At 44.0% G+C, this 21204-nt stretch overlaps 1 protein-coding gene across 1 annotated transcript in view; it reads right to left on the bottom strand.

Annotated features, from left to right (window-relative positions):
- The window catches only part of Sh3rf3 (SH3 domain containing ring finger 3), a 314320-nt gene that overhangs the window by 133490 nt on the left and 159626 nt on the right, over positions 1–21204 (bottom strand). Inside the window, exon 2 of the mRNA XM_021175059.2 lies at positions 11376–11651. Within this exon, the coding sequence (XP_021030718.1) occupies positions 11376–11651 (276 nt within the window). The remainder of the gene's footprint in view (positions 1–11375; positions 11652–21204) is intronic.

The raw sequence follows: 21204 nt of genomic DNA, 5'->3' as shown, positions 1-21204 counted from the left end.
TTGGCTTTAAGGTCCATTTGGCAAGGCTGATGAGGGCATGGGGAGGTGCTGGTACTAGAATCCTAGTGTCACATATTCCCATCTAGTGAACTCGTGGATCTTAGGAGAGAACCTACAACTGTCAAAATTAAGCTACCATAAACTGCATTCTGAAACTTTTCCTGTTTTTGTTCATCTTTTATAATTTTTTTAAAAGTTTATATCCCAAGGGCAATTTCCCCTCCCTCCTCTCCTCCCAGCCCCTCCTCCTCTACCCACCACCCCATCCACTCCTCCCCCATTTCTCTTCAGAAAAGGGCAGATCTCCAATGGATATCAACCTGACACAAGCTAAAGTTATCGGAAAAGAGGGAACCTCAACTGAGAAAATGCCTCCATAAGATCCAGCTGTAAGGCATTTTCAATGTGGGAAGACCCAGCCCATTGTGGGTGGTGCCATCCCTGGACTGGTGGTCCTGGGTTCTATAATAAATCAGGCTGAGCAAGCCAGGGAAAGCAAGGCAGTAAGCAGTACCTCCCCATGCCCTCATCAGCTCCTGCCTCCAAGTTCCTGCCCTGTTTGAGTTCCTGTCCTGCCTTCCTTTGATAGTGAACAGCAATGTGGAAGTGTAAGCCCAGCTTGCCTTTGATCATGGTGTTTCATTATAGAGAATTGAAACCCTAACTGAAGCATGGTCCCATGTGGAACATCTATGTGAACTTTCAATACCCCCTACTACCCCCACCTCCAAGCTCAGGAAATTCTGCAGAAGACAACACAGAAAGGATTCAAAGCTGGAGGATAGCAAGGAAGGCCGTAGAACACTGCCTCTGGGTCACGGTAGGGCCATTGGATGGCTCAGCTCCTGAAGGCTGTGGCTATCTGCACATGATTCAGCCAGTCAAAACTCACACATGGGTAGGAAATAACCTGAGAGGCAAGAACCCTAACTGAATAGTGATTGATAGCTCCTGATAGAGGGAATATTCTTCTTTAGGGTTCTGTTGCTCTTGCCCCACTAGATGGCCTCACATTGAGCCAGTAGGTGGCCTCACAACTTTATGTAATAAGCAGCATCAATCGAACTTAGTGGATTACTAAAACAGAAACAAGAGGATGTGAAATTCAGAGGGAGTTTCACTGAGGAGATCAGGAGGAGAAATCGGTAGTGGCTATGATTCTATTTCACTGGACACATGTGTGAAATTCTTCAAGAATGTATTTTATTTAAAAAAAAAAAAAAAACAATGGCGCTACCAGGCCATGGAAAGACAGAAACACATTTCTGAGTGAAAGAAGGCAGCAGGAAAGGGAAGCATGTAGTGGTGCTAGAACCACACCAGAAATCAGGAGAGAGCCACAGAGGCTAGGAAAGTTCTGTGGCTGCAAAAAAACGGGAGGGATAAAAAAGTGGGGCATACAGAGTTCAAGACAGTGAAAGCACGATGAGTCATAGGGTATATGTGTTACATGTGCCCAACACCAAGACTGTACAGCACCAAGACTAAATTCCCATAGAAACAATGGCCACCAGCTGATACTGTCAAGACAGGCTTAGCAATGGTAAAAATGTACCACACCCCAAGGTTTACTGATAATAGAGGAGGTGGCAGGGGACTGCTGTGGCACACAGGAAACCTCTGTATTTGCTCCCTTTTGTTATGAACCTAAACATTCCTGAAACTCAAGTCTCCCATTGAAAGAATAACTCACAGACCTACTGAGCAATGGATACCAACAAACAACCCTACAAAAAAACCCTGATGTGTATCTCATAAATGGGACCCTGAAAACAGATTGAACACAAAAATTAAACTCTGCTCGAGTCTATTTATCTGATGTTCAAGAGTAAACACCTTTCACACATCTTTATCAGGTGTGAGGAGGAAGGCGGTGGTGAGTGCAGGTGCCCAGCTTTGATATCATGCCATTTCCTGACTAGGCGATGATTACGAAGGTCTCATTAGGCTGCATAATTCTTATTAGTGGGTGTTTTGGGTATGTTATTGCATGGAATAGAAGAAATGGTCTTTGTGTTCTCCCCTGGAGAAAAGGGAACAGTCCAACCAGATTGGACAAATCACACAAGGCCTTGAGAATGGCATGTAGTCTGAACATTTTCTCAAAGGGGCAGATGTGCCACATGGAACAATCCAACAATCACATCAACAGTTTGGAATCAAGTCAAGGGTGAGCCCCGAGTCTGAGATATGAATGTACCATGGAGTTGTTGTCCTGCCTTCCAGCTTGGATATCACTGTGTACTGAGGATCCAGGCATATCCTGGGTCACCCTAAGGAGCAGGATAGCAAGAAGAGATAAAATCTATTGAGGGGCAAACTCAGTTCCAAAGAGAGATGCTGCCTCTTAGGCTAGGGAATTTGCCACCATTCCTAGTGTTACTGTGACCTTTTCCTGTGGCTAATACACATAAGCATCTTTCTTTTAAGTGGAGCTGCGAGAGAGACCTCAGGCTGTGCTGAAAAGGACTCCTTCCCAAGAGGATAGGAGAGAAGGCTTGCTTATAGAGAGATGATCACTATACAACACAAGGTACAGACAACAAAATCACTCTGTACTGCAACAAGCATGGCCCAAATGCACTCATGTCAAGATGTCAGCTAAGGAGCAAGCTGAGGTCTGACACAGCTGAATGACACTCTGGCAGCATCCTGTGGCCGCTGTCTGTTCTGGTTCAGATGGCATTCGGAATCTTGTGCCTGTCTAGAACCCCAGGAGAGTGACATTTGCTCCCTGTTTTCTTTATGGGACCAAGCTGAGAGAACACACAAAGCCAGTCATCTCTGCATGTAAAAGAAGTAACTCACTTTGCATATGGGTGTTGTTAAAGGTTTTCTTCTAGAGTTGCATCTATCCAAACACACAGTGGGAACACTCTGCTGTTTTGGTGCTGGTAGTGGGGACACTCACTCTGCCATGTCAGAGCTACTGATATAAAATTGATGTGCTCTAGACTTGGACCCCTTCATCACTCCATGTAAGACCAAAACCACTGCCTCCTTTTTTATGGTTAGAGCATATCAGGTCTCAGATTTGTTGCTGTATTTCAACAAAACCTCAAGTCAAGGCATTTAGAAGGACAAAGGAAGAGAAAATATCATGTTGAAGGCTCCTAGTTCATGGAAAAACAGCCCTCCTTAGAACACTAAGGCTTCATGGTGAGCACGGCAAGGGCTGACTGTTGGTTTTCCAACAAAGCCCTTCATCATCTCCCCCTGGATACCTCCTTAGTTAGGGTTCCCATTGTTGTGAAGAGACACCATGACCAAGGCAACTCTTATAAAGGACAACATTTAATTTGAGCTGGCTTACAGGTTCAGAGGTTCAGTCCATTATCATCATGGCGGACAACCAGATAGATAGACATGGCACTGGAGGAGCTGAAAGTTCTACATCTTGTTCTGAAGGCAACCAGGAAAAGAATGGCATCCTCAGGCAGCTAGGAGTAAGTTCTCTAAGCCCACCTCACAGTGACACACTTCTCCAACAAAACCACACCTACTCCAACAAGGCCACATCTACTCCAACAAGGCCATACCTACTCCAACAAGGCCAAACCTTCTAACAGTGCCATTCCCTGGGCCAAGCATATTCAATCCATCATGTCTCCATTCAGAGAGGTTCTTGAATGCCCTTTTAGGAGCATGTAGAAACACCAGTGCATTTGTCTGTTAGGCCTGTGCTATTTACAGAGGTCAGTCACCACGTCTAGAAAGGACCAGATGGTAAGTTTTTTTGGGCTCTGCAGGAAATTTATTCAGTTCTGTGGCAGAAGCACAAAGGCAGCTAATGCCTGAGTGAATGAATGGACAGCTATGTGCCAGTATAACATGATTTACATTACCAGATGGTGACGGGCCATATTGGTTAGTCATCCTAGTTTATTAGCACCTGATATAGATGAGCAAACTAAGCCAAGCCAGATATCATAGACATCACTGATAGCTAGATAAGGTAGACATGTTTCTGGGGTAACATGAGAGCATTCAATGATTTTATGAATGAAAAATTATTTCCATGACATCATTACATTTTCTGATGCAAAGCTCTATTTCATCTACAGGATTCATGTCAAATACTCATTGTTTACTCCAGGCCAGCCAACTTCATCCATATGCTGTTTTCCCTAGTCTTCGATATTTCTGAATTTGGAAAATCTACCAAATGCCTATTGGCATACAGCCCTGGCTCTTTTGGAATTCAGATGGTCTCTGGTGGTCCTAAATAATTCTAAGTTGGCACTGTGACTATGAAGTGACTGTTTAAGAGCCTCTCTTCCAAGAATTAGGGATAATACATCTGTAAAGGGTTCAAGTGACATGTCAGCACCACCTTCTACAAAGATCTTTAAATCAAATTTTTAAATAATTTATCTCCCTCCTCCAACATTTATGCATTCATTTAACTTTTTGTCCTCAAGGAAAAAGAAATCTACAAGCCTCTGTCAAGAACAGCAGCTTTAGGTGGCTATCTCTACCCCTTCCCAGACTGCCAGAGCACATTGTCCTTGGACACTACTTTACAGGCACAGCTTGCTTGGCACAGATGGGTCCTTTCAGCAATGCTGGAAAAAGAAGAACACACACAGTGGACATTTTAGTCCCTTAAATGAATCACATGGCAATAGCATGTGTAGAGTCCCTGGGATCACTTCTTGGCCTTTTGGCTAAGATCAAGAGTGTAGAGTCCCTGGGGGCAGTTTCTGAAGGGTCATCAATCCCCAGTTTTCTCCCTACTGTAGTTAAGGGGTGTCTGAAAAAGTGGTAGCAAATCAGAGCCTGGAAAACCAAGTACCTTCAACTTTTTAGGTTGACCACAACCCCAACTCCAACTGCAGCCAGACTGAACACTGCCCTGCCATAGCCCACTAGCTGCATACCTTGCCCAAACCACTTTGTCAAGAAAGAGAGGAAATTACAAACTCAGAAGATCAGACGTTCACCAGCTTTTTGCTGTAGAAATGACACAGAGCTGTATTTGTGCAAAGGTCTTAATGGAGTCACTGGCCGTCATTTACCTCCACAGAGTAGATTGGCTCTGCAGTCTCCAGCCCTGACTGGAGAAACATCTTAGATCATTGTCCCCCAACTCCGATGCTGCCAATGGCCAGGACTATGCAGAGAGAGGCAGGGATAGGCCTCTCACTGCCCTGGAACAGGACTGACTTCTCCAACACATTTCACAGCTGATACATTTGGAAAATAGCTGAAAAGCTAAAGAGATGCCATGAGAAGAAGTGAACACTATCAACAGCCGGAACTGCTCTATCCAACCTGCAGGGAATTTGGGCTTCAGTCTCATATGTGTTCATATCCTCCCTCTCTTTGTGCCCTTCACTGTTGCATGCTGAGAAAGGGAAGTATGCAGGCTTGACCAAGCCTCGGGGAGGAAACAGAACTATAGTATAAGCATCTAAGTCTAAGGAGGAGAACGATAAGGTAAAAAGATGGAGACTCAACATGCCAGCACCTTTGCAAGGAGTGAGGTAGCCCTTGAGCAATAGCTAAAGAGAAAGGGGAAGGCTGGGTTGTAAATAGTTGGGGAAGGGCACAGAGCTAGGAGAATATATAGATGCACAGATCAGGGAGCCCAAGGCCTGCTGGAGGCAGAAATGGCTGGGTATAGTTAGGTAAGCTAAGGCCAGGAGCAAAATGCAGGCTGGGAAGGCATGGTACTGTGTGAGATAGGACCTTGAAGACAGTGTTCTGATACTGACTACAGGAGAAGTGAGAAGCCACTGGTGGGTTCTAAGCAGAGTGCTGGTGAGATGGCTTTGAAAAGTCACTGCATCCATCCATGGTAAACGTGCTTAAGCATCTGTAAGGAGTCATGCTGCTGGGGTAAGCATGCAGGAACGTCAGAGGGGAAAGGGCTCATGCTGTCCACTCACCCTATTTGCCAATAAAACTTCAAATGAGATTTTGCCAGTACAGTGCAAACCAGTACTATCTATCGCCTGGTTTGGGTTTTTTTTTGTTGTTGTTGTTTTTGGGTTTTTTTTTTTTTTTTGGTTTTTTTCTTTTTGTTTTACTTAGATTATGTAGTTGACTCTTTTGTGTCTTTGAACTCCATACCTAGAGATTAAAAAAAAAGGTACCTGGCAAGGCAAGAGCACTGTAAGCACCAGCCAGAGTTGATGTCCTTTTCTGGAGCCCTTGTGTATTATTTAAAACCTTTTTGGGGTGGAGAGAGGAACCTTGAAGGAGGTCGGAGATGAATCCTTCTTTGAGCGCTCCTGGTGAGTGACCAGCAAGCTTAGTAGCAGGTGATTTAGGACCCTGGCTCTTTGGGCCCCTCCTACTTTGGGTCATGAACATGGGAGAAAGCATGAAGCCAAAATGCCTGAGTTTTCCACGCTCTGAAAGCCTGCAACCCCACCTCAGAAGGCAGCACCAATGAACAGGATGGCCCAAGAGACTGTACCTAAAGGCTGGTCCAGGTGGCTAGCTGGCCTGCAGACAATGCAGCAGGTTCCAAAAACCCAGGGCAAAGCTCTCCATGTGGCTGCGGCACAGGGAGGATGCGCCATTCCTGTGGCTGTTCTCCCTACCCTAAGCCAGACATACCTTATGAGGGAATTGTGACTTTCTCTGAACCATGAGAAGGACAGATGGCAGTCATGTGAATGTCTACCTCGAACTCCATTCATCACATGCTTTTTTGCTAATGCATTTTTGATATCAACCATATTTTATAGTTTAAAAGAGCCCCCCTCTCCAAATTGAGTCAATGCTCCAAAGTCACTATGCAACAAGCACGTGAGGCTTGAGTCTCTTGTGTGACTCCTGGCCCCAAGCAATAAGCAGTCGGTCCTCCGGTAGGAAGGACAGAGTCTGGGAACCATGCTGAGTTGACTTACAAAGAAAAAGCCCAGGAAAGAGTTTCTGGGCTTTTCAGAAATGACCATTTAAAAGACAGTACATGACATTAAGCAGGTCAGATGGAAGAGTTTACAAAGACATCAGTTGAATGAAAGTCTGAGTATGTGGTGCTGTTTTTTAAAAAGGGACATTTTGCTAACTCAAAGCATCCCCTATTCCCCGGGTCCCTGGAGCATTCTGAGCAGGCAAAGGCTGGGGCTATGAGTTACGGCTCTGAATGAGGCAGTAGTTACATCTACCATAGTAGTTCTCAACTTTCACAATGCTGCAGCCCTTTAATTCAGTTCCTCATGTCACGGGGACTTCCAACTATAAAATTAATTTTGTTGCTACTTCATAATTACAATTTTGCTACTGTTATGAGCTATAAGGTAAATATTTGTATTTTCTTTTTTTTAAAAAAAGATTTATTTATTGTATGTAAGTACACTGTAGCTGTCTTCAGACACACCAGAAGAGGGCGTCAGATCTCGTTACGGATGGTTGTGAGCTACCATGTGGTTGCTGAGATTTGAACTCAGGACCTTTGGAAGAGCAGTCAGTGCTCTTAACTGCTGAGCCATCTCTCCAGCCCCAAATATTTGTATTTTCAATGGTCTTGAGAGATCCCTGTGAAAGGGTCATCTGACCCCCAAAGGAGATGCGACCTACACATTGAGAATCACTCTATAGAGAATGAGTGACCTTTGGGTAGGAGTCTCAAAGCACTGTGAAGTTCATCATATTTACGTTATCTATGTTAGTGGTAAGTTTACTACCAATCTGTGTTTCACCCCACTCTTCCAGAGAGCACAGCTGTCCCATTCTATATGCACCCCTCACCCTCTTCACACCCATGTTCCTGACAAGACTCAGTCCCTGGCACTCTACTGTGATACCCCCAGCCATGCCCCCATGGTTTCCTGCTTCCTCATACCTCAGTTAACTTAATGGTACTTGTGCCTCAATGTCTCCGGCTCCTGCCACCTGGGTTATGCCCTGCTCATGCCACCACCACAGACTGTAATGTTATTTAGATGTGTTCTTTCCTGGCATTGGCAAGACCAGAGACATCTACACAAACCAGGGGTGGTACTGACTTCCTGTGTCAGTTACGGTCCTCATCTCTGTGGCTAAATAAAGCAACTTGAGGAGGGTTTATTTTGGCTCACTGTTTGAAGGCACAGACACTATGGAAATGTGATGGTGGTGGGGAAGGTAGTAAACACAGAAGCAGTGACTTCGTATCAAAGGCCCTTCTCCCCAGAAACCCATTTCCTCCATCTCGTCCTCACCTCCCCAAGGACTGACACCTCCCCAAGTCCTCTCGGGACCAAAGACTCAAACACAAGACTTGTGGAGAGCATTTTGCAGAATTATCAAGAAAAAAAAATTATCCCCGAGGTCACTCATTTCCACAGCCCATCCAGGTCTCCTTCTAGGGACTATCAAATACTAAACCCACATCAGGGACAGACTGAGGCCAACAGAGCCACACATCCTAAATATGCCAGCCACAGGATGACTCCAAGGCAAGGTGAGCTCTAATTTGCTCCAGTAGGGCTAACATACAGTTTCTTTGGAGACACTGGATATTCACTCGGTATTAACACTGGCAATCCTGGAGTCTTCATGCCATGTCTCATCTTCCTCCTGGATAAGCTATCACGATGCAACTTCCTCTGAGGCAGTCTTTCCTTACACTAATTTCTCTAGACTTATTCTGCATCTGTCTCCAAGTCCTGCTTCAAGGAGGGCCAGGTCACTGTCCCAGTATAGTGCCCAGTATGGGTCAGGCCCAGGATATTTTATGTGGAACAAATAGACATATAACCATTTTGTCCTCCTGTCCAGGGGAGTTTGGCAGAGGCACCAAGAATAGATATGGAAGGCAGGGGAGGCTGAGATCCTACAGGGAGAAGCTGGCATGCCAGGAAACATCTGAGGCTTTCCAGTCTACTTGGTGAGTTGTCCTGGTGAGCTCCCTCCTGTGTGCCCACAAGGAGAGGCTTGGAGTCCACTGATTCTGTTGCTGGAACCAATTAAGTTAACAGCTGCTTGAAGCTTCTTTTCTTAGCAAAGATATAAGGCAAGGAGGAGTTCTCAACCTGTAGAGGGGCTGCATATCAGATGTCCTACATCAGATGATTGGCATTACTATCCCTAACAGAAGCAAAATTACAATTATGACGTAGCAATGAAATAACTTTATGGGGGGGTCACCACAAAATGAGGAACTGTATTAGATCATAGCATTAGGAAGATTGAGAACCCCCAAATGGGGACCCTAAGAAGTTACAAGGGCCAGAACAGAGTATAGTTCAGCATAGGCCAGACAGAGTATGTCTCTCAGGGCAGGCTCTCCAGAGTAGAGATGCCTGCAGAGCATCTCTGGGAGGACACCAAAGACTTCAGATTGAGATCAGCGTGGGCTTCCCGAAAAGCTTGGTGAGATGTTAGTGAGAATCAGCATCTCAATGCCTTGATGAAAGGAAGAAAGAAAGGGCTGCTTCCCAGAACAGAGAAATAGAGGCTTCACTGTCAGAGTGAACAATAGAATAAGACATAAACAGCAGTCTGGAACAAGAACATCACATTTACTCAAAAAAAAAAGTGTTCAAGGTACTATTGAAGCCAGGAGAGCTGTAAGGCTACAGCCAGGCTCTGTACTGCAGGGGGAGGGGGGAGGGGGAGAGGAAGAGAGAGAGAGAGAGAGAGAGAGAGAGAGAGAGAGAGGAAACTGTTTCTTCAAGCCAAATACAGAGAATTCCAGTTCTGTTGTTTATAGTCATGGAAGGAGGGGTAGAAGAAGGAAAGGAAGGAGGGAGGAGGGAAGAGAGAGGCCCCAGACTCCACCTGCTTCCCTGGGAACCTTCAAATGTCATAACAGCAGGTCCAAGTGCTGGTCTGATACAGGGAAGCAACGAATAACAACAGAGTGTCCAGAAAGAGCACAAACTTGACTCTTCCATGTTTCACTGGCTCCCCAGTAAATGCTGTTTGGTTAGGGACCAAGTCCTCAGGCTAGGCACTTTAAAAGATTCTCCACGCCAGGCTGGAGAGATGGCTCAGTGTTTAAAAGCACTGGATGTTCTTCTAGAGGACCTGGGTTCAACTCCCAGCACTTACAAGCCAGCTCATAACTATTTGTAATCCCAATTACATGGGATCCAACACTCTCTTCTGGCCTCTGTGGGATCAGGCATATGCATGGTATACAGACATACATGTAGACAATACACCCATACATGTATCATCATCATCATCATCATTATCATCATCATCTCCAGGCCTAGATACTGTTGCTTTGATTCCACTGCCATCCTGCAGTAGGGATGTGATATTTGCTTTGAAGCCAGATATGACAGCTCTGTGGGATGAACTAAGGCTCTGCAGAAGTTCTACCATGATTCCTTGTGTTCTGGGAAAATTCAAATCCCTTGTACACGGTCAATATTTAAAACCATAAAATTATGACTGTGACTGATGCTCACAGCTCACCTGGCTCAAGAATCATTGTAGGTGCTAGCTAGAGCCGCCCATCAGTGGTCTGTGTTATCTCCTAACCATTCAACAATGAGGATCAAAATAAAACAAATGCCAATGCAAAAAGCACAGCTCTCCTCTTAAAGAGAATAAGAGATGGTTCATTCTGGAGCTATTCTGAATAACCAGGGCCTGGGAAACCACATTTAGATTACCCCAAAACCATGTTCCATCATGGAAGCCATTTTATATAAAGTTTATTATAATTTTATAGAACAAAAGAGATCTCCATGACAGCAAGTTTAAAATATAATGAGCGCCCATCATGGAGGTGGTTACAGAAAGACGAGGGAAGCTTGTCTATAAGTCTATCTAAGAACACTCTCTACTTTGGGGTTTGTAGAAGCTAGTAGTTGGTTAAGTTAATAGATTCAAAAGGTGTGTTGGGGGGGGGGGCTGGAGAGATGGCTCAGCAGTTAAGAGTACTGACTGCTCTTCTGAAGGTCCTGAGTTCAAATCCTAGCAACCACATGGTGGCTCACAACCATCCATAATGAGATCTGACATCCTCTTCTGGTGTGTCTGAAGTCAGCCATATAATAAATAAATCTTTGGGCCGGAGCGAGAAAAAAAAAAAGATTCAAAAATGTTTTCACCTATCAATCACAGGATGTAAGTTCTAACACTGAGGTAGTCAAAGAATGGCTGTCCTGGAGGATAAAGCTAGCCTAAGATAAGGCAATTAGCCTTTGGACATGCCGCATTCCAATCTCTCCGCAGGCTTCGAGTTCTAATCAGTAAGACTCTGGGGACACAGCTTCCTCTTAGGAGTTGTCATTCACACAAGCAAAATCAGAAACAAAACAACCAAATCCATGCAAGCAAACATACTACCCCCTCTTTTCAGAGGCCCAGGGTGGTCATTTGCTCCTGGCCTTGGGGGAGAATCTAGGCTCTAAACCTAGATGTAGCCTCTTGGTTAAGAAGACAGGGATAGACACAGAGATCAATCGTGGGGCTCACCTTACCTTAGTGAAGGTCAGACAATCTTTGTCTTGGTCTCTGTCCTTCATCTCAAAATCATAAAGTGCTTTGCCTTGGGGCAGAGCCTGCGGCAAGGGCCTCACACACTGGATGTAGCTGGCTGGGAGGAAACCATGCATGCCCTGCAGCTCGCCATGGTACCAGTTCTCATCAACCTTGCGTCTCAGGATGATGATGTCCCCTTTGTTGAACTTGAGGTCACCAGGTTCTTTCCCCTCGTAGCTGTAGAGTGCCTTGGCATAGGGAAGCTGGGATAGAGTCTGCAAACAAGAATAATGGGTGGTTACTTCGAATGGCCCTCCCTAGTGCCCGAGAAACACGGGTTCAATGGTCTTTGTGTGTCTTACCTACATTCTGAGACTGGAAAACATATTCTAAAGGAACAGTCAATCGTAGGAACATATAAGTTCTCTGACCTCAGACAAACAAGATAGTCCCTACCGTGACAAATCTCTCAATCCTACACTCAACTGCAGCCCAGCTTTCTACAGAGACCACCTCACTGCACTGAGAAGGCTCTGAGGGAAGTGGTGAGTTATTGTTCTTTGTCAGAGACACAGAGGATACAGGCACAGGAGGGGGTAACTCGAAGCAAGTTGAGCAGCCAATATCTCACTGATGGTCTCTCTCTCTATGGACCAGCGTCATATACTCACCTAGGCCAGGGAAGCGATGTCTGGCAGAGGAATTCAGAGGCTACTCCTAGTCCCAGGTCACACCCCTCCCCATTCCTCAAGCCATACAAGCTTTCTCATCACACAACAATCTGGTCCAGAGGGAAGGGACAGTTTTAGAATTCATCCCTTGTCTTGTACAGCCAGAGGAAGTGTTTGGTCACCCTGTCAGCGTTAGCCAGCCAATCGAAATGTCATTTGCTACAGTGGTCTCAAGCAGCAGACAGAGTTAAAGCCCAAACAAAGTTGTTGACACCCTTTTCATGGCAGCCAGGGGTCTCTCGCCCTACATCAATTGAACGTCATTGTCCACTCCCTATACTTTTCCAACAGGCCCTGACTCGTGAAATCTGGCCAACTACATAACATCTCTCCTTTTTCTTTTCTGGTGGTCCACACTTGTTCAATGCTCCATTTTGTGCCCGAGGAAAGCCTTGTCATTGTTCCCGAGTCAATGTCCAGCAATTCCCTACCAGAAGTGGCATTTTTCTCACAAGGACTGCCTGAGTCCAGGGTCCTGTAGTATTTAAACCAATCAATAGCTGTACAAAGCTCAAAGCAGCAGTACATCAAAAAAAGTCTTTGTAGAGGGCTTAATAGCACGTTGCAAATCAATCATTGTACATTTATGTCTCAGAGATGCCTAATGACAGCATTTAAGAGAAGCCTGCTGGCAGACTGACAAACAATCCCTACCAGCCAATGAAATAGTAACACCTAACACCGGAGAACTTTTCATTACAGAACTTAATTCTGGATAGCTTTGTGGTGTAAGTACAATAGACGGTAACAGGCCCAGACTTTAGAGAACACAGGCGAAAGGCAATTTGCAAACCAATACTTTGCTTCAGAAAAGACTAAAGAGGTGGCTGGCTCTGGGCCATCAGAAAAACTCCAGGGCCTTACAATGGTTAGCCAGTCGCTTGCCCGCCACTGCTCCAGCAGGAACATTTCTTCTTTTCTGAAGATATTTTTGGTTGTCACAACTGGGATGGGTGCTGTGGCATCTAATGTACAGAGCCAGGGGACACTGCCTGCAATTCATAGCACATCCCCCAACAGCCAAGAATTCACCAAGCTTGGGATATCAATAGGTTGGCAAACCTGCTCCCCACTCTGCTAATTTACAAAAAAGATGTCATTTCTTCTTCTTTTTCAACTCAGCTTACCGTCACATGAAAAGTCAAATACAGTTCTTTTCATGACCGAATACTTCTCTATTGATTATAAGGCAACACTTAACATTCCACTCAGGAAAGAGGCTTCAAGTGGCAGTAGGAAAATAACAGGCTCTTATGCTCAAAAAGCACCTCTACCAGGCACCCAAAAGAACACTTCCCTTAACATACACTGGCCGTGTGTGTACTCCCTCAGCCACACTCATCTCACTGAAAGTGTGTTTGCTCAAAGCAGTGATCTTAGAGCCACAGCTTTGGCAGCTCCTTAGAAGCATTTCCTACCACTGATCACAGCGTGAACAGGATAGATCATGCCAAGCCTGCACAGCTGCTGTCTCCTTCAAAGATCTCATTTCAATGATCATGGAGCCCTCCCACGGCTGCCCCCGCATGGAAAGGACTTGGGACTTCAACTCCTGGCTTTCTCTACAGGCTGACCATTTCAAGTTCCATTCTCATTCACCATGGTCAGCCATGGCTCTGAATCAGTCAGCCAGCTGGGAGGGTAAGGCTGCAGTGCCAGGAAAACTGGCAGTTCCTAGGAGTCAGCTTGCCTTCAGGGTCTGGACTGCAGACTACCACACAAGCCAGAGCCACAAGTTACCCTTTTTTTTTAATCCTTTTTTGATCCTGAAGGCATCAATCTGGAGCCTCAGGGGACTCTGGTTTTTATCGGTTCGTTACATGGCTGACAGTCCCACACATATATAGGCTAAAGGCTGCTCACAACTCACCACTGTAGGCATCCATTTTTTGCAATCTACTTTTAATAAGGGTGTGACCTCTCCTCTAGCCCACCACCCAGCAGAATTAGTGGAAGAGACACTTTATTAGGATATGGGGGAAGTGGACCTGATTTGCAATACGTGCAAGCTTGATCTTCTTGGGCAGCAGTTCAGTCCTGTAGCAAACAACAAATATGATTCAGCAGCTGCAGACCAGTCCTCTAGGCAGGCAGACACTAGGCAAGAACCAGCAGCTACAGTCCAGTCCTTTCAGCAAGCAGACACAAGGCAGCTGTAGTTCAATCCTGAAGAAACCATCAGGCTTGCCAAACAGCCTGAGGCAAGGCTGCTGAATCGACCACCACAGAAACCTCATGAGCAGTTCTTGGGTGAGTTTCTCTCAGTGGCAGAGTTACCACAAGTTGAGCTCAACAATGCTATGTAAGGTGAACCAACATATGCATATCTTTAGTGAAGAATAACAAGGTGGTCCAAACCAAAGCAGGGCTCAGTGCTTGTCTCCCACTGTCTATGGGGTCATATTTATATCATCATGGATCCTTTCACGTATCTGCTATATCCAAACATCCTTTCACCTGTGTCTGCTTCAGGAAAACAGTCTTTCCTGTGTTTGCTTTAGCAAGACATCCTTTCACCTGTGTGCCCCAGCAAACCATCATTTGGCATAACTAACTTTCCAAAGAGCTAAATGTTTCCACTTCACACACCACTACGGTTAGAGGCTCAACTCTACTTGCCTCTGTGTGCCCCAACTCTTCAATCTTCTGAGCCCCTCCTGCTATGCTGAGCAGTAGATGTCATACCATTTAGAAGGCATATCATATTGTCCTCTACTTCCTCTTTTCCTCATCCTGATCATGGAATCCTCATCTAACCATGTTCATCCTTCCCCAAACCTCAACTTTTCCCCTCAAAGCTTGCTGATCTACTGTTACACCATTGATTGCCTACCTACCTACTTCTCTATTCTCTCGTATGTCAGAAATAGTGAAGTTATGCAGAGGCAGAAGAGCAAGAAACCGATACTTCCTGTTAAAAAATGCTCAGAAAACAGTGACTGATGGCACTTTCCACAGTCTTTGATCTTCAAAGCCCACTATAAGGTTAACTAATTAGTTCATGGATGGTTCCAGAAGAAGGTGCATATTACTGGGGAGGGAGCAGAGATAAGACTCCTGCAACTCTCACTGCGGCAACCCAGCAAGCTCCCAGGTTCCCACTGCCCAGTGTTCCAATCAGAGCCATTTACTTTCTTTCCAAAGACAATTTCTCACAGAGGGAGGGCACTCCCCTTTGGAAGAATTGAGTTCAAACACTACCAGGAAGCCACCATTAAAGCATTAAGGGAAAGAAACAAAAGGAGAGGGAAAGACGTATATCTGGGAAGCCCACGGAATAATTAACACCAGCTACCCCGCCAGGCATTCATAATAATTAAAACTTATAATGTCAATTTCATGGCTCATTACTCGGATGAGGCACACGGATCTTCCTCTGGGCTTAATGTCCTACCCCACCGAGACAAGGTTCTTACATATGCAGAGCAGCACTTCCCAGCTTCTAGGGAATCAAATTCAGCAGTTTGCTTTGACAAATGGGATTCCATTATACCCCTAACTCTGCAGGGTCTCTCACACACACACACATCCCTTGGCCAAGGGGCTGACAGGGCCTGAGACAAGGCCTTGTCCCTTGACCTGATAAAGGTCATAACATCAAGGCATTAACTGAATTGAATAACTATGTGAAAGTGAGAGAGAGACAGAGACAGAAACAGAGACTCTGAATGAAACTCTGCCCAGGGAATGCTTGTTCAGTCTTGGACCACTGGTACTTATTATTACTTTAAAAAATTTTTTTATTTGTATCAAGATTCAGTCTTTCACCAGAGTCTGGGAAGATGAATCTGCTCCTCGATCCTTCAATCCTTCTCTTCCTCCATCCTTCCTCAAGCCCCAGCTCTAGCCCAGTCCTCACATCCAGTTAACTTCATTTCACCGCCCTGCCTGCACTGTTCACAATCTCTAAGCTTCCTCCAGAACCTCCCACAACCTAAAGGCCTCTGCAGGTCACAGCCACAGTGTTCACCCAGCCGGATCCTGCACATCCTTCTGTTGTCTACAAGAACACATCTTAGCTTGACCACCATAGAGTGCAGGAATACATGAACGTGCACAGAAGTGCTCCAGTCAAAAGGGACAAGGAATCAAGCAGGGACCCCTCTCCTAACACCTGACAAAACAGACTTCAAACTAAAACTAACCTGAAGTGACAAAGAGGGACACTTCAGGCTAATTAAGGGGACAGTTAACCAAGAACACATTAATTTCCTAAACATGTATGTACCAAATTCTGGTGTACTTTATTTCATAAAAAGTGTACTTAATCAAATCAAGTATGCAATTAAGAATTAAAGACATGCATTAATAGCCACTCATTAATACTTGATGATTTTAACACCTCACTTTCTCCGATTGCAAGGTATTCAGGACAAGCATCTCTCTATTTGGAGAAACATCAGAATTAAATACACCATATACCATATCTATAGGATATTCCACTCCAACATCAAAGAATATTTATTTTGCTAAGAAGCTCATGGAAGTCTTTCTAAAATAGAACATACCCAGGGACATGAAACAAATCTTAACAGATTTGGTAACACGGAAAGTACTCCATGTACCCCAGCTGACCCCAATGCAATGAAATTTAAAACTGACAGCAAACAAATGTCTAATAAATATACAAACTCATGAAGATTAAACAATTCAGGGCTGAATGAATAATGGGTCAAAAAAGAGATCAAGAAGGAAATTTAGAAAAATGTTCCTGGGACTGAAGAAGAGAAAACACAACACACACACACACACACACACACACACACAGAGACAGACAGAGAGAGAGAGAGAGAGACAGACAGACAGACAGACAGACAGAGAGACCTGTGAGACCCAGGAAAAGCAGTTCTACAAGGGGCAATTCATAGCTTTAAATTCCCACATTTAAAAAAAAAATGAAAAAGAGCACAAATAAGTCACTTGATGATTAAACTCAAAAAACTGGAAAACTAAGAACAAGCTCACTCCACTAGATGGTGAGCAGTAGTGAACACCAGAGCTGAAATTAACTAAAGAGAAACCAGAAAAAACAACACAAAGAATCCACAACTCTGGTTCATTGAGAGGATACACACGAGATCAACAGACCCTTTCCCTCTTAATTGAGAAGAGAAACAGAGAGCCCAAATTAACAAAATCAGAAACAAACAGAGGAGTGTCACAACAGACATTAAGATGTCATAAGGGGATACTTTAAAAACCTGCAGTCCATTAAGTTGGGCAACCTAAAGTAAATGGATGAATTTCTAGGTTCATCCAAACCATCAAAAAGAAACCAGGAAGATGTCGACACCCTAAACAGACACACTACGCACGAGAAGCAGACATACGGTGCCCAGAGCATATACACAAACACACACACATACACATACACACACACACACACACACACACACACACACACACACACAGACAATGCATGAGAAGCAGAACTTGTACACAGGGAGCAGACACACACACAATGCAGGAACACTAGAGAACATGAGAGAGCAACAGGAACCTTGGAAAGCCAGGCCCAGATGGGTTCAGAATCCTTATTCCTACCAGACTTTGAAAGAGCTAGGGCCAATCCTTCTTAAATTATTCAAAACAAAAAGAAAAGAAATGGAGCACTACCAAGCTTGTTCTACAAAGCTACTATCAAACTAATACAAAAAGTAGGAAAAGACACAACAACAGAAAAGAAAAGAAAAGAAAAGAAAAGAAAAGAAAAGAAAAGAAAAGAAAAGAAAGGAAGAAAGGAAGAAAGGAAGAAAGGAAGGAAGGAAGAAAGGAAGGAAGAAAGAAAGAAAGAAGGAAAGAAAGAAAGAAGGAAAGAAAGAAAGAAAGAAAGAAAGAAAGAAAGAAAGAAAGAAAGAAAGAAAAAGAAAAGAAAACTATGGGCCAATATTCCGATATACTTTTAAACTTCTTAATAATATACTTGCAAACCAAATGTAAACATACATCGAGAATATCTGCCATGACCAAGTTGGCTTTATCCTTGAAAAGAAGGGGTGTTTCAAAGCATACAAATTAATAAGAGTACTAAATCATATAAATGGACTTACAGATTAAAACAAAGAAAAAGAAACACAAAAGTAAATGAAGAAATAAAACAACAACCAGAAAACCCCACAGAATTATTACAGCAGATGTAAAAAAGGAAGGAACATACTTCACTATAATAAAACTATGCATGAGCAACTCCCAGTCAACAGCATTCCAGTAAAATCAGGGATGAGACAAGACTGTTCACTATCCCTATTCCTTTTCAATATTGTGCTTGAAGAACTAGTCGGATCGATTAGACAAGAAAGAGAAATTAAAACAATGCAAATAAGAAAAGAAGAAATCAAACTGATCCAATTCCAGATGATATAAATAAAAGATCCCAAAACTCTATGAGAATACTCCTAGAAATAATGACAAATTTCGGCAAAGTGGCAGGATACAGTATAAATCAAAAGCCCTTCCTATACACCAAAAACAAACATAAAGAGGAAAGAAATTATGGATATACTTCAATTCACAAGTGCCTCAAAGAAAATAAAGTAGACAGTAATAAGACTAAGGAGGTGAAAGACTTCTACAATGAAAACATTAAACCTCTATGGAGGAGATAAAGACCCCAGAAAATGGAAAGATGTACCATGTTCACAGATAAGTACAATTAATACTGTGAAAGCGACCAATTTCCCAAAGCCATTTAGTTATTCAATGCTGTCTCAAGAAAAATAGAAGAAAAACACTATTCTAAAATCTATCTGGAACCACAAACAACCCTGACCTCATAAAACCATAAGTGAGAATGCAAGGTTAGAGAGACCACCATCCCAGTCCTCAGGATATATTACAAAGTCATAGTAATAAAAGTAATACATAGAAACAGACATGGAGACCAATGGACAAAGACCCAAGCAAGAGAACATATAACTTCAGCCATCTAACGTTTGACAAAAAGGCTAAGGCATACACTAGAGAAAAGATGACATCTTCAACAAATGGTGTTAGGTTAACAATGTCCACATTCAGAAGAATGGAGTTAGACCAGTATCTATCACCTTTCACAAAAACTAACCCCAAATGGATCTAAGGCATAAATGTGAAGCCTAAAACATTGAAACTGCTAGAAGAGACCATATGCAGGAGCTTACACGGTGTGGGGAAAGATGTTCTCAATAGAACCCCATTTGTCCAGGAATTGAAGCCAACAGTTGGTAGACCTCATAAACCTAAAATGCTTCTGCAAAGGTAAGAAACAGCCAACCAACTGACGAGGACACTCACAGGATGGGAGAGAATCTTTGCCAGGTATACACTGGACAGAGGATAAATATCCAGAATACTCAAAAACAAAGAGGAAAAAAATATCAAATGATCCATTCAAAAGTGTGTTTGTGTGTGGTGGGGTGTGGTATCTGAAGGGAGAGTTCTCAAAGAGAGAGAGAGGGAGAGAGAGAGAGAGAGAGAGAGAGAGAGAGAGAGAAATATCGCTGAGAAATATCTCTAAAAGTGTTCTCCTTCCTCAGTATGGCAGGAGGTGAGCCATCCTTTCCCACAAGAAGATACGTCTAAAACAACAGAGAGTTGGAAGCCAGAGAACACAGTAGAACCCAGAACCTGACATAAAAGAAAGGCAGTTTAGCTTACTTGAGTATCCTATGCCTGAGTCTTCTCATGTGTAGTTCAGCTTGTATCCAGATGAAGTCAGGGACAAGAGTGCAGGTCTCCCCTCCCCCTCCTCTTCCTCCTACTCCCCATTTTAGCTCAGAGCATGTGCTGAACATGACCATATATGTGCATTTGAGTACTTCACAAGGAGCGCTCCCCAACTTAGAGGCCCAACCTGTTTTTACATTATCCTATGTCAAACAATACCCCATTTTCAAGTTTCCAAATGTCCCCTGTGATGAAGAAGATGCCACTCTGTCACACTGGAAACAGGATCATCCCAGGTTTTACTTCTATACTGGATTTCCATTTCTTGTTCTCTCATTAAATATCATCTGCAGTGTATGAGTAATATTTCAGTCTCATCTCACTGGTTCTCTGGGTGACTAAAGGATACAGGAGAAATAGAAAGCTATACTTTGGCTACTGATTATCCTGGGCCCCAAGAGGTCTGCAGTGGGGAGGAAGTGACTTCTCAATAGAGGTTACCCGCCTTGCCCCCACCTCCCACACTGATGCTCCTTCCCCATTACGAGGAAGACAGGCTCATTGCTGGAGCTTGGACAAGATCAAAAATGAACAAGAGTAGGTTTAACTTTAATTTTTCAAAACCCATTTTTAATGATGGTTCTTAAATGCCTTAACCTTTTAGCCCACCACCCACCAGAGGTAGTGGAAAAGAAAGGATACAGGAGAGTGGACCTGTTTAGAAAGGTTCATTGGAACAACTCCTGTCTGTGTTGGCTGGAAATCAGCAGTTCAGTTCACAGGTTAGCAGTCAAACACTTCACAGATAAATCAACAGTCCAGTTCGGTAGTCAGGATAGCAAACACAAATCAGCCTTGGTTCAAGTCAGCAGGAGGGACCAGAAGGACTGCTAGGAAAAGTTCTAAGTTGTGCCTCTCTCGGGGAAGTGAAGATGAGTGGAAGAGTTGAGACTCACAAGCATTGCACAGCTAGCTGTAGCAGCAAGCCAAGCTCAGCCTCCGTCCCTCTCTGTCCAGTCCTATTTATATCCTCCAAACATCACGTGTCCTCCACGGGTCTTGCCTCAGCACGTGCATGTGTCTCAGCTGACATCATTCTGACAATCTGCCCAAATCCACTGAAGTGGCAAGAAACTTCAGCACACCACCAATAGTTTTTTGATGAGTTTCTCTTGATGGAGTCCCAACAAATGCAGTTCAACTATGAAGTGTAAGGCGGACCAATACATGACTGGTGTTAGCTAAGAATTCTTCATCATGTGTTCTTTCACATGCTTGCTTTAGCAGAACATCTTTTCACCTGTGTCTACTTCAGCTAAACATTCCTTCATGTGTCTGCCCCAGTAAAACTCCACCCTACCAACTCTCCAAAGAACCCTTAGGTCTCCACTTCAGTAAGTGTTCAGCATGGCACAGCCAGTGCATTCGTCTGCTCAGTTATTCAGGCCCCCTGCAG

This window comes from Mus caroli, chromosome 10 (assembly GCF_900094665.2).
Source record: "Mus caroli chromosome 10, CAROLI_EIJ_v1.1, whole genome shotgun sequence".
NCBI lineage: Eukaryota > Metazoa > Chordata > Mammalia > Rodentia > Muridae > Mus > Mus caroli.
Note: the sequence above shows the minus strand (reverse complement) of the source record. Positions and strands in the feature narration are given on the sequence as shown.